Below are 13,200 nucleotides of genomic sequence, written 5' to 3'. Positions count from 1 at the left end.
TTGGACCGTGCCGTACCACCTATCCTGCGTGGAAAGGTTTGTGCAGAAAAACACCTTTGACCACCAATCCATCAGGCAGTGGTCTGCACGGAATGTCCTCAAGACCCTACGGAAAAAGGAGATGTGGATCCTGTCAGATGGTTCCCTGAGCAGACTGCCAAAGCCATTTGGCAGAATGCCTCATCACCAGAACTTTCAAACAAGCACCAAGACGTAGCTTGACTGGTGGTGAGAAGGGCCCTCTCCATCACAGCCTTCCTGCATGCCCAGAATCTCACCACCTCTGCACGCTGCCCTCGAGGTGGTTGTGATGGGGAAGAGACTATTGCCCACTTCCTTCTGCAATGTGCTTTTGCAAAGCAGGTGTGGAAAGAGATGCAGTGGTTTTTGTTGAGGTTCATCCCGAGCAGCTCCGTAACACAGAAGTCTGTGCTCTACGGGCTGGTCCCAGGGACGTACACTGAGATAAAAATCAACTGCTGCTGGAGAACCATCAACTCGGTGAAAGACGCTCTTTGGTCTGCCCGAAACCTGCTGGTCTTCCAGTGCAAAGTGTTGTCCAAAACAGAGTGTTGCAGACTGGCACATTCCAAGGTCGAGGACTATGTGCTGAGGGATGCACTAAAGCTTGGGGCAGACGCCGCAAAGGCCACTGTGTAAGGTCCGCCGCCATAGTGAACCCAGGGTCTGGAACCTGTGTAAAACCCCTCGGGCTGTACGCAACAAAATATGGTTTTGCTGTGTAATGCAAATGTACATTACATGTAAAATGGAATGGAAGGGTTGTGAGGCAACTCACGTTCTGTATTGAAGAAAACGGATTTCTTTTGCACTTTCTGGAATGTCAACTTGGAACTGTTTTGAACTCGGAGCGTAGAAAAACTCGAAGAGTTGTGAGTTTCAGCCATGCACCAGGACTTGAGCGCTTAATCCTCAGCTGAGCCACTGATATCAGAACAATGAAAGGTCACAGATCTGATATGTTAACTTTGCTTCTCTCTCCACAGATGCTGCCTGACCTGCTGAGTATTTCCGGCACTTTCTGGTTTTTATTTCAGATTTCCAGCATCTTCAGTATTTTGCTCTTACCAGGGACTACTCCCCTGCTCCTCTCCAAAAAAAAAAGTGCCATGAGATCTGTTCCATCCAAGCAAGAGGGAAGACAAGTCCTCGGTGTAGCATCTCCTCCGAATTACGACACCTCTAACATTGCAGCTCTGGGGGCGTCAGCCTAGATTCTTGTGCTCAGGTCGCTGGAGTGGCACTTGAACCCACGACCTTCTGACTCAGTGGCGAGCGTACCACCCACTGAACCAAAATAAGCTCTCCTGTTTGTACATCGATGAACACATTTAATTTGTAACAGCATGCCTATTGAATAATTAAATTCAACAGAAATCCTTTGATAGTTACAAATATATACTGAAGGACATAAAAGATAATTGAATTGGTGCCTTTGTTACCTCCAGCCTCGGCTACTCCAGCACTCTCCTGGCCTTCCTCCCACCTCCCTCTGTAAAAGGTGAGCTCATCCAAACTCTGCCGCCTGTCTCCTAACTCGCACCTAATTCCGTTCACCCATTCCAACGGCCTCACCCATCCCGACCTCGAATCTCCGCCAGCCCTACAACCCTCCGAGATCTCTGAGCTCCTCCAATTAAAGATTCTTGCGCATCCACGATTTTAATCGCTTCGCTATTAGTGACTGTGCCTTCAGCTGCCTGGTCCCTAATCTCCAATTCCCTCCCTAAATCTCTCCATGCCTGTCCTCAATCAAGTCGCTCCTTAAAACCTATCCCTATGACCAACTTTTTTGTTCTAAAATCTCCTTGGTGTCAAATTTTGTTCGATAATGCTCCTGAGAAGTGCCTTGTGAAGATTTACTACTTAAAGATGCTTTATAAATGCAGGCTGCTGTTGATACTCCTCTTTTTATACTCCTCTTTATACCTGGGGCTGTTGGATTGGCTTGGTGAAACAAATACAGGACATTTGGAGGGGAGGGGTGTGCACAATCCTCCCAGCGATGTCCATCTCACTAATGGTGGACTCTTGTACAGGCAGGGGGGCCAATCGTGGAAATCCAACAGCTCTGGTGCAGGACCTGGAAAATCTGCCCCAATACTCAGTAGTGCCGTCTACTTTCAGCTCCGTCCATCAAGACTTGGGGAAAGACGTGACTGCTTCAAATCCTGCAGAGAATATTTTCTTGTAAAACCACTTGGGGGCGCTCCTGGTCCATTTCTCACCAGTTCAGCCTTTTCCAATATTTAGCATTTCTATCAAAGCTGCCAGTACAGAAATGTATCACATTCTGAATTCCTAGTTATCTTTAGGTTTCAAAAGGTATCTGGGGACACTCTTGGGTACTGCTGTTGTTGGTTTAGTCAGTAACTCACAGTACATACTAATATGAAGCTGGCACTCCACTGCAGATATCCAGGAGTGCTAATCCAAAAATGATAGAAGATTGCTGGTGTAGCTTTACAGAGTCAGCTCTCAATAACAAGTGTTCAGCCATAGCAATTTAAAACATGCCACTTAAATTGTCAACCTGCAGCATGTCTACTCTCCACTCAGCACAGTCACAATAACTGAGTAGTCCCTCAAACATATGTTGGTGCATTGATCAATTTGCCACCCCTGCTTCCATCAATAGGAATACCGTTCCCCCTCTCCTCCTGTGTTACGGTTTATGGAACCCATTCTTCATGTGTCTAGCTGTATTGGTGAGTGTCTGCAGGCTATTTCATCAAGGAGATTTTTTATTTTTTTTAATCCATTCACAGGAGGTGGGTGTCGCAGGCATTTATTGAGCATCCCTAATTGTCCTGGAGAAGGTGGTGGTGAGCTGCCTTCTTGAACCGCTGCAGCCTAGTAGGTACAAAATAGTGCTGTTACGGAGGCAAGTTCCAGGTTTTTGACCCAGCGATAATGAAAGAACGGTGATACATTTCCAAGTTAGGATGGTGTGTGGCTTGGAGGCAAACTTGCAGAGTAGTGGTGTCCTTTTAGGCGGTGGAAGTCACAGGTTTGGGAGGTGTTGAAGAAGCCTTCATGAGTTGTTGCAATAAATCCTGTAGACTGTAGACACTGCAGCCATGTTGCACTAGTGGTGGAGGGTAAAGGCCTGCTATCCAACCTCGACGGGACCCGATGACACATGTTGGGTTCGGGTCCGGCTTACAGGCTCGGGTCGGGTCAGGTCAGACACACACAGTAAGCGCTCTGCTGGTAAGTATTGAAATTGAAAAAAAAACTTACCTGAGCTGGGGGTCCAGGACGAAACTGTGTCTGTGCAGTGAGGGAGTGACGCTACTGTGACGTCATCACGCATGTGCTGCAGCTCCCTGGAGGTTCCGAGTCCGAAGGTAAGTAAAGGGATGATCGGGGCGGGCTCGGGTCTGCTGTGGTTCGGTCGGGTTCTTTTTCCCCGACCGGAGAGGCCTTTAGTGGAGGGAATGAATGTTTAAGGGATTGCGAACAAAGCAGCCAATTCTGATTTGACAGCAGGGGATTGCTAGAGATCAACCAGGAACGTGTCTCAATTTTTGCTGAAGCCTTCATGAGGCTTCCTATTCCTCTAGACAGACAGAATCGCATTTATGTTGCACTTCAGGATGTCCCAAAGCACGTTAAAAATGCAATCACTGTTGAACTTGAGGGAATACAACAACTAATTTGCAAATAGTAAACTGCCACAAACAGCAATGTGATAATGACCAGATAATTCATTTTAGTGATGTTGATTGAGGGATAAATATTGTCCAGGACACCAAGGAAGAACTCCCCAGCTCTTCAAAATAGTACTGTGGAATTTTTACACACACCCAAGAGGGTAACAAGACCTCAGGTTAACGCCTTACTTGACAGACGGCCCCTTTGACAGTGTTGTGCTCCCTCAGTGCTGTACTGGGACAGTCAACCTAGATTTTGTGCTCTAGTGTCCAGAGTGGGTCTTGAACACACAACTTGTGACTCATGAACAGTGTCTCAGAGGCCACCCATTGAGCCAAGGCTGACACTGAGTTAGTTTAGGTGCCTTTAGTAATGATGGGGGTATGCCACCACTGCAGAAACCATCCATCAGTATAAAGGAGGCTAATTTCAACCCCAGCCGCCTGCCATAAAATCGGGCTGGTGGGTAGTTAGAATGCCCCACCTTGCAGTCTCTAGTATAACTGCAGATTTTAACTTGCATTCCTGAGCAGGCAGCTAGAACACTCCCATCCCAAAACCAGCAGGTCCTCCTTTACATGTGCACATCGGTTCCCAGTGATGTCATTGGGACCTAGTCCCAATTTTAACTCAGCCCTAATTGGGGGATACCACACCTTCTTTCACACCAAGCCGATCCAGGCCTCAGCTTTCAGCTCAGATCCAATTCAGCAAAGCCCGTGGTAGTCAGAGCAAGCCAAATCAGGAAGGATATTGGAGTGCTGACAACTTTTAAGAACAGCCTCAAAAGCTATAGCAGGAATTTAATGCTGTACAACATCGAGGGAGTCCTGCCAAGCATGAGAAACCCCGAAGACAGCAGGACGAATTTTAAGAGTAGTACTGAGAATGGCACATTGCCATCTATGGGAATCCAGAGATACTTGCACAGAATCTTTTTCCTCTGTAATTCCCCTCAATTTTCTCAGTGATATTGATACATGCTACAACATCAGTTGTTTGAACACATTAATTTCAACGTCAGTAGGAGCTCTCCGGGTGCTTAAGAGGGCGCTCAAAAAGAAATTAAAAAGTGATTGATGTTGGTAAAAAGAACAAATACCAGAACAAGAAAGGGAAAGGAAGGCTGGGTCTGGAAAAGTAAATGGCAACAAGTCGGGTTTTGCTGTCTTAAATTACCTTTGTGTAGAGTGGATATATCACTATTTTCCTGCCAAGTGACAAGAAAATTTCCAACACTAACCGAGAAAGCCTGCAGCTCTCTCAGTAGTCGACCAGTTTCTACTATTAATGATTTCTCTTCAAATAGAAGTTCAATTGGAAGTAATTTTTCCCCCCACTTTAACTTGAGACCGCAACTTGGTTCAATGTCTCACCCACAAGACGGCACCTCTGACAGTGCAGCACTCCCTCAGTAGCACAGTGCAAGTTCAACCTGTTCGAGACAGAGGGGAGTCATTCCTGTCAACCACATCAATTCCCTTCTTTCCATCCAACACCTCATTGGTAAAGGCACTGCCCACCATGGCACTAAGTTACCAATCCCATTCCCATTACCCAGTTTAATGATGTGACAGCTAGTCCTGGCTGGAACATGTCTACCATTGACCTCAGCATCTTCTATGAAGAGCAAATCAAAATTGAGCCAATGTCCTCCTCCTGTTCCTCTGACTTTTGCCATGATCTAGTCTGCCCTCTCAGGTGAGACTGGAAGATCCCATGACACTATTTTGAAGACGAGTAGGGGAGTTCTCTCTGGTGTCTTGGTCAAATTTTAATCCTTCAGCCAACATCAAGAAAACAGATTGCTATTTTGGGGAATTAACTGTTTCATTTACAACAGTGACTCTGCTTCAAACATACTTCATTGGCTGTAAAATGCTTGTGATGTCCCAAGATCATGAAAGGTGCTACATAATTGCAAGTTTTTTTTTTAAACTGTAAATATTTAACTATTACAATTGCTGTTACATTCTTCACTTGCGCATCATCTATTTAATACATTTATTTCACAATTTAAACATCATCTCGTGTGTTGCTCTCCTGCTTTGGAAGACTGCAAGTCTCCCGGCTCTCAAGGAGGCGAAAGATAGTTCAATAACTAACAATTACCCAGCAGGATTTGGTGCTCAGGAGCATTTCTCAAACCTTACCTATGCCGCGAGGTGAGACTTTGAGAATTAGACGCACCCACAAGAGCTTCAATAATCTAGGGCAAGGCTGGCATGATAGGAAAGTTCCAAAAAATAGAAATTTATATTTATAATAGTTACATCAACAACTTGCATTTATAGAGCACCTTTAATGTACCAAAAAAAGGTCCCAAGGCATTTCACAAGAGCGTAAATCACAAAAATTCAGACCATAAAGAACCTTTCTAAATGGCTCTTTGGTCTCCGTTGCATGACATTCATGTTAGATGGGCAAGTGCCATTTTTCAGCTATGGGACATGAGAAGAGTGGCCAGAGTCAAGGCAAATCCGATCAGACAATGTCCTCACACGCACATTTTCTAGGGGGCTTGAATGGACAACAACCAGGAATGGGATTTATGGCTGATTTATCCTTCCTCTTAGTCAAGGGATAGAGATGGCAAATTGTCAACAAACCCTACTGAGGCAAGTAATCGCAGCACAGGCCAGGGATCATTCAGGTCTGTATGGCTAAATACTATACTAAAGAGGTGCAATTTTTGTTTTTTAATTCTTTCATAGGATTTGTTGCCCATCCCTAATTGCCTTTAAACTAAGAGGCTTGCTGGCCTTTTCAGGGGGAAGTGAAGAGTTAACCACATTGCTGTGGGTATGGAGTCACATGTAGGCCAGACCAGGTAAGAACACCAGATTTCCTTCCCTAAAGGATATTAGTGAACCAGATGGGTTTTTATGACAGTCGATGATAGTTGCATGGCACCATTACTGAGCCAAGCTGTCAATTCCAGATTTTTATTAGTTAATTGAATATATGAATTAATTGAATTTAAATTCCACCAGGAGCCGTGGTGGGATTTGAACCATTGTCCCCAGTGTATTAGCCTGGGCATCTGGATTACTAGTTCAATGACATTACCACTACGCCATTGTCTCTCCCTAAGCAACTGAGTTGTCAGATGAGCTTATTTAGCACATAATACATGAAGCCACAAGACTGTTAGTGAATACATGAAGCAGTTGAGGAAAGGCTGCCTTTACCTGTGCCTTGGTCATCAGGCCAGCGACAGTGTCAGGTTTGAAGAAGGTGAAGTCAATGAGAGCCTGGAAGAGGGCAATGGCTTTTTCTGAATGGCCAGTCTGTCGTAAGAAATGACACTGCTGCAGAAAAATTGCTGTAAGAATGAACACAGGGAATTTATTTATTTATTTTTTTTAAAAAGACTGAATCCAGTCAAACAATGAGTTGCAAGTTAAAAAAAAAATTAAAATGTGAACATGCATTTATACAATTGTCCCTCACACACAGAAAATGATCTCAACACATTTTGCAATGGCTGAGGACTTGAGGAGGCTGGTGAGCAGTTGATGGGAAACTAAGAGGGGGGGGGGGGGGGGGGGCACTAGAGAGAAGCAAAGTTCAAGTCAGAGTTAGGTGACTAAGGACAGCTCTGGCTATCTGTAATCTCCTCCGGCCTCACAAACCTCAGACGTGCACTCATCTAATTCTGGTTTCTCGTGAATCCCAGATTTCTTTCACCCCCACCATTGATGGCTACGCCTCCAACTGCCTGAACCCCAAGCTCTGGAATTTCCTCCCTAAACTTCTCCACCACACTCTCCTCCTTTAAGACACTCTTTAAAACCTACATCTTGGACCAAGCTTTGGCCACCTTCCCTAATATTTCCCTATGTGGCTCAATGTCAATTTTTTCTTTATTATGCTCTGGTGAAGTGCCTTGGGAAGTTTTATTATATTTACATAATGCATTTAATGCAAGTTGTTGTTGCTCCCCAACATAAAATTCAAGCTGTTGACGCTGCTATGCGAGACAAGACCCTGTCAACAGACGACTTGCCAGCCTTGGCTCACTGGGTAGCACTCTTGCCTCTGAGTCAGCATGTTGTGAGTTCATAAACCCAAGCACAAGATCTAAGCTGGCACTGCAGTGCAGTACTGTACTGTCAGAGATGTCGCCTTTATAGAGTCTATAATTAAGTATGATGGCAACTGAACACCTTGAAATTTTTCAGCTAATCAGAGAAAGCCAGCATGGATTTGTAAAGGGGAGGTTATGCCTGACAACTCTGATTGAATTTTTTGAAGAGGTGACAAAAGTACTGGAGAGGGGAATGTCTATGGATGTTATTTATGTGAACTTCCAGAAGGCATTTGATAAAGTCCCTCGTAAGAGACAGTTAGCTAAATTTGAAGCTCATGGAATTGAAGGCAAATTATTGATCTTGTTAGGAAATTGGCTGAACGGCACGAGACAGAGAGTTGGGATAATCAGCAGTTCCTCTAATTGGCAGGATGTGACTAGTGGTGTCCCGCAAGGATCTCTGTTGGGGCCTCAACTATTCACCCCATATTTACTAACAATTTAAATGATAGGATAGAAAGCTACATATCCAAATTTGCTGATGTCACAAAGATAGGTGGCATTGTAAACAATGTAGATGAATGCATAAAATTACAAAGAGATATTGATAGTTAAATGAATCGGCAGAACAGTGATAAATAGATTTCAATGTAGGCAAATATGAGATCATCCAGTTCGGACCTAGAAAGAACCCGGTTCTATCCTATAAAAGTAGTAGAAAGCTCGAAACAGTGGAGGTCCAAAAAGACTTAAGGGTCCAGGTACATAGATCATTAAAATGTCAGGACAGGTATAGAAAGTAATCAAAAAGGCTAATGGAATGCTGGCCTTTATATCCAGAGGAATAGAATATAAAGAGGTAGAAGTCAATTCAATTAGAAATGTCAGACCACAACTGGAATACTGTGAGCAGTTCTGGACACCACACCTTAGAAAGGATATATTGGCCTTGGAGAGAGTGCAGCATAGGTTTACCAAAATGATATCTGAATTTCAAGGGTTAAATTAAGAGGAGAAATTACACAAACTAGGGTTGTATTTCCTATAATTTGGAAGAGTAAGGGGCAATTTGATTGACTTTTCAAGATATTCAGGGAAACAGATAGGATAGATAGAGAGAAACTATTTCTGCTAGTCGGAAAGTCTAGGACTCGGGTACATAGTCCAAAAAAATAGAGCCAGACCTTTCAGGAGTGAAGTTAGGAAACACTTCCAGACTTCTACCAAGCGTTTAGAACGCTTGTCCACAAAGGGCAATTGATGCTTGATCAATTGTTAATTTTAAATCTGAGATTGATAGGTGTTTGTTATCCCAAAGTGCTGGAAAATGGGATTAGAATAGATAGGCTTGATGGCCGGCCTGGACCCGGTGGGCCGAAGGGCCTGTTTCTGTGCTGTATAACTCTATTAAGGGATATGGGACAAAGGAGAATATATGGAGCTAGGTTACAGTTCAGCTATGATCTCACTGAATGGCGGAACAGGAACAAGGGGCTAAATAGCCTCCTCTTGTTCTTTTATTCCACGTGCAACATTAAATAGAGGTCCCATCTGCCCCCTCAGGTGGACATAAAGATTCCAGGGCAGTATTTTGAAGAAAAGCAGGGGAGTTCTCCCTTGTGTCCTGAGCCAATATTAATCCCTCAACAAATGCCACTTGAACAAAGAGTTTATCTGGTCGTTATCTCATTACTGTTTGTGGAGACTTGCCCTGTGCAAATTGGTTGTTCTGTATCCTACATTATAACAGTGACTACATTAAAAAAGTACTTCTTGTCCTTCCCCTCCCCTTCTTTCATCACATGTCTGACGCAGATCCGAAGTTCATGCACACCCACTTCCTAACAGGGTTACTGGATGATCAGGAATCCTGACTGGGTTTTTCCTTCCCTGGCCAGGAGCACAGAGGGCCCATTGTACAAGAGAGAGAGAGAGAAAGGAATGAACCTAAGACCTGCCTGGTCTGCATGGCTTAGCACTCACTAGGCAGAACTTACACTCAATGAGAAAACAGGTAGCCCTATTAGGGATCTAATTTTGTGGCTCACACAGAGTTAGAATAAAACATTTATTTTCAGAAGGACTCTAATTTACTGAAACATTACGCAGAATGTATCACACAGAAACTGGTCATCAAGCCCAACTGGTCTCTGCCAGTGTTTGTGCTCCATACAAGCCTGCTCGCACTGCTCTCCATCTAACCCCATCAGTACATGCTTCTATTCCTTTCTCCATGTGTTTATCTAGTTTTCCTTTAAATGCATCTCTGCTATTCACATTAACTATTCCTTGCAGTAGCAAGTTCCACATTCTAACCACTCCCTGGAAAGAAGTTTATCTTGAATTCCTTACTGGATTTATTAGTGACTATCTTATATTTATGAATCCCTAGTTTTGGTCTTCCCCCCAAAAGTGTAAATATCTTCGTTATGTCTACCCTATATTATCCTCTCAATCTTAAAAGCCTTCATCAGGTCACCACCAACATCTATCTCACTTTCCCAGAGTATAAAAATCCCCAACCTGTTCAATCATTTCCGATAGGTATAATCTCTCAGTTCTGGCATCATACTTGTAAATCTTCTTCCCACTTTCTCCTGTGCCTCTAAATCCTTTTGTAATAATAGAGGCCAGAAGTGAACACAGTAACCCCAAGTACTGAGTACTCACAGTATATGATTGAAATTCAACTCCTGCCTTACCCAGCATAGCTTCCTCTGTGTCAGGCTGTGCAGGATGGGATAGCAGGGTACCATCTAGAGCAGCGGCTAGAGTGCTCAGACACTTGCCGTAGATGCCATTGACCTTGGACGTCGAAAAGGTGCTGAACTGGCTCTGGCAGAACAGGAGGTATCTCTGCCACAGAGCGGTGTTGTTTGGGTGAAGAAAGACCACTTTTTTCCACTCAGTGACCAGATTGGACGGTTCCCAAGATTCCTTGCAGAACCCTAGCCGGGCTACTTTCAGGTCTGCGTTGTTGGGATTACTTTCAATGGCTCGCTCCAAAATGGCCAGCTTCTTCTCCAAGGCAACTCGATGTAACCTTTTCCTTTTTTCAGATTCTGCTGCAGTGGCTGTGTATGGATTTGGGCTTCGCATCAATTCATCCTGAAGGAAGGGAGACTCATTAAAGACAACGGTCAGTGGTTACCACACGTCTCCTTTCAGTTTCTCACAGACACCAAGGAATGTGTTGAAACCATTCTTAAACAATTTGATCAATCAATTCCTATTCTATATCAGTTCTGGAATGGAAACTAATAAGTAATTTAGACAAAAGTATACTCATCGGAGTGATTACATACATATTGTTATTTTATTGCACAACAATATTATTATGGATGGGGGAAGAGCTTTTGTATTTAATTAACTCTTCTACCATGCTACTTGAAAACTATACTCTCCTCTTGAGGGTTCTCACCTCGCCAATTCCTTCAATGGTTTGGGACAGTGGGTGGGGTAGGGCAAAGTAATTGAGCCATCCTTATCCTTTGCTAATGCTATTCATGACTTATCTGGCATGAGTTCAGTGAGCCAAGAAACATTACCAAACAGTGACCAAGCTCCAGTTCCAGTACAGCTACAACACAGCATCTACCAGATAATGTGGAAAATTGCCCAGGTATACCCCGTCCACAAAAAAATGACAAATCCAACCCGGCCACTTACCGTCCCTCAGTCTACTCTCAATCATCAGCAAAGTGATGGAAGGTGTCGTCGACAGTGCTATCAAGCAGCACTCTCTCAGCAACAACTTGCTCACTGATGCTCAGTTTGGGTTCCACCAGGGCCACTCAGCACCTGACCTCATTACAGCCTCAGTCCAAATATGGACAAAAGAGCTAAATTTAAGAGGTGAGGTAAGGGTGACTGCCCTCGACATCAAGGCAGCAAGGAGCCCGAGCCAAACTGAAGTCAATGGGAATTGGGAGAAAACTCTCCGCTGGCTGGAGTCAGACCTAGCACAAAAAGAAAGTAAAAGCAAAATACTGCGGATGCTGGAAATCTGAAACAAAAACAAGAAATGCTGGAACCACTCAGCAGGTCTGGCAGCATCTGTGGAAAGAGAAGCAGAGTTAATGTTTCGGGTCAGTGACCCTTCTTCGGAACAAAAGGAAGATGGTTGTGGTTGTTGGAGGTCAATCATCTCAGTCCCAGCACATAACTGCAGGAGTTCCTAAGGATAGTGTCCTAGGTCCAACCATCTTCAGCTACTTCATCAATGACCTTCCCGCCAACATAAGGTCAGAAGTGGGGATGTCTGCCAATGATTGCCGTGTTCGGTACCATTTGTAATTCCTCATATACTGAAGCAGTCCTTGCCCGCATGCAGCAAAAGCTGAATAATATTCAGGCTTGGGCTGATAAATGCTAATTAACATTTGCATCACACAAGTGCCAGGCAATGACCATTTCCAACGAGAGAGAATCTAACCATCTCCCCTTGACATTCAATGGCATTACCATAGCTGAAGCTCTCATTATCAACATCCTGAGGGTCATCATTGACTAGAAACCTAACTGGACTAGCTATGTAAATACTGTGGCTACAAGATGAGGTCAAAGGCTGGGAATTCTATGTGAGTAACTCACCTCCTGACTCCCCAAAACCTGTCAGTAATATAGTGACTTCACCTTTAAGAAATTGTACCTTTAAGAGATTATGTCACTGATGCAACTAATGGCACCAGACATATATAAAAGGAGACACCATTTTGACACACACACATGGCTTTACAGAGAGCATACACACACCAGCAAGGAAAAGACTTGGACCTGCCATCATACAACATAGATAAGTAAGAGAATAAATGGTGTTTGCGTTGAATCCAAATATAAAGCCTACGTCTATCTTTAATAAAGCCCCAAGAACACAGCATAACAATACACTGTCCACCATCTACAAAGTACAAGTCAAGAATGTGATGGAAGGAACTTACCTGGATGAATGCAGCTCCAACAATAGTCAAGAAGTTCAACAGCATCCAAGACATAGCAACCCACATGATCAGCATCCCATCAACCACCTTAAACATTCACTCCCTCCACCACCAGCGCACGGTGGTAGCAGTGTATACCATATAGGAACATAGGAGCAGGAGCAGGTCATTCAGCCAATCTAGCCTGCCCCGCCATTCAATACGATCATGGATCATCCACTTCAATGCCTTTTTCCCCACACTATCCTTATATCCCCTTGAGTCATTTGTATTTAGCAATCTGTCAATCTTTGCTTTAAACATACTCAATGACTGAGCGTCCACAGCCCTCTGGGGTAGAAAATTCCAAAGATTCACAACCCTCTGAGTAAAGATATTTCTCCTCATCTCTGTCCTAAGTGGCTTCTCCCTTATTCTGAAATTGTGTCCCTTGGTTCTAGACTCCCCAACTGGGGAAACAGCTTAGATGCATTTACCCTGTCTATCCCTTTAAGTATTTTGTAGGTTTCAATGAGATCACCTCTCATTCTTCGAAACTCTAGAGAATAC

At 44.0% G+C, this 13,200-nt stretch overlaps 1 protein-coding gene across 1 annotated transcript in view; it reads right to left on the bottom strand.

Annotated features, from left to right (window-relative positions):
* Window positions 1-13,200, bottom strand: part of nrde2 (NRDE-2, necessary for RNA interference, domain containing) — a 94,613-nt gene that overhangs the window by 44,177 nt on the left and 37,236 nt on the right. Inside the window, exons 6-7 of the mRNA XM_068038569.1 lie at window positions 10,414-10,819; window positions 6,870-7,003 (exon numbers count right to left, since the gene is read on the bottom strand). Of these exons, the coding sequence (XP_067894670.1) occupies window positions 6,870-7,003; window positions 10,414-10,819 (540 nt within the window). The remainder of the gene's footprint in view (window positions 1-6,869; window positions 7,004-10,413; window positions 10,820-13,200) is intronic.

Source organism: Heterodontus francisci, chromosome 9 (assembly GCF_036365525.1).
Source record: "Heterodontus francisci isolate sHetFra1 chromosome 9, sHetFra1.hap1, whole genome shotgun sequence".
Lineage (NCBI taxonomy): Eukaryota > Metazoa > Chordata > Chondrichthyes > Heterodontiformes > Heterodontidae > Heterodontus > Heterodontus francisci.
This window is presented reverse-complemented; position numbering and strand designations above follow the sequence as displayed.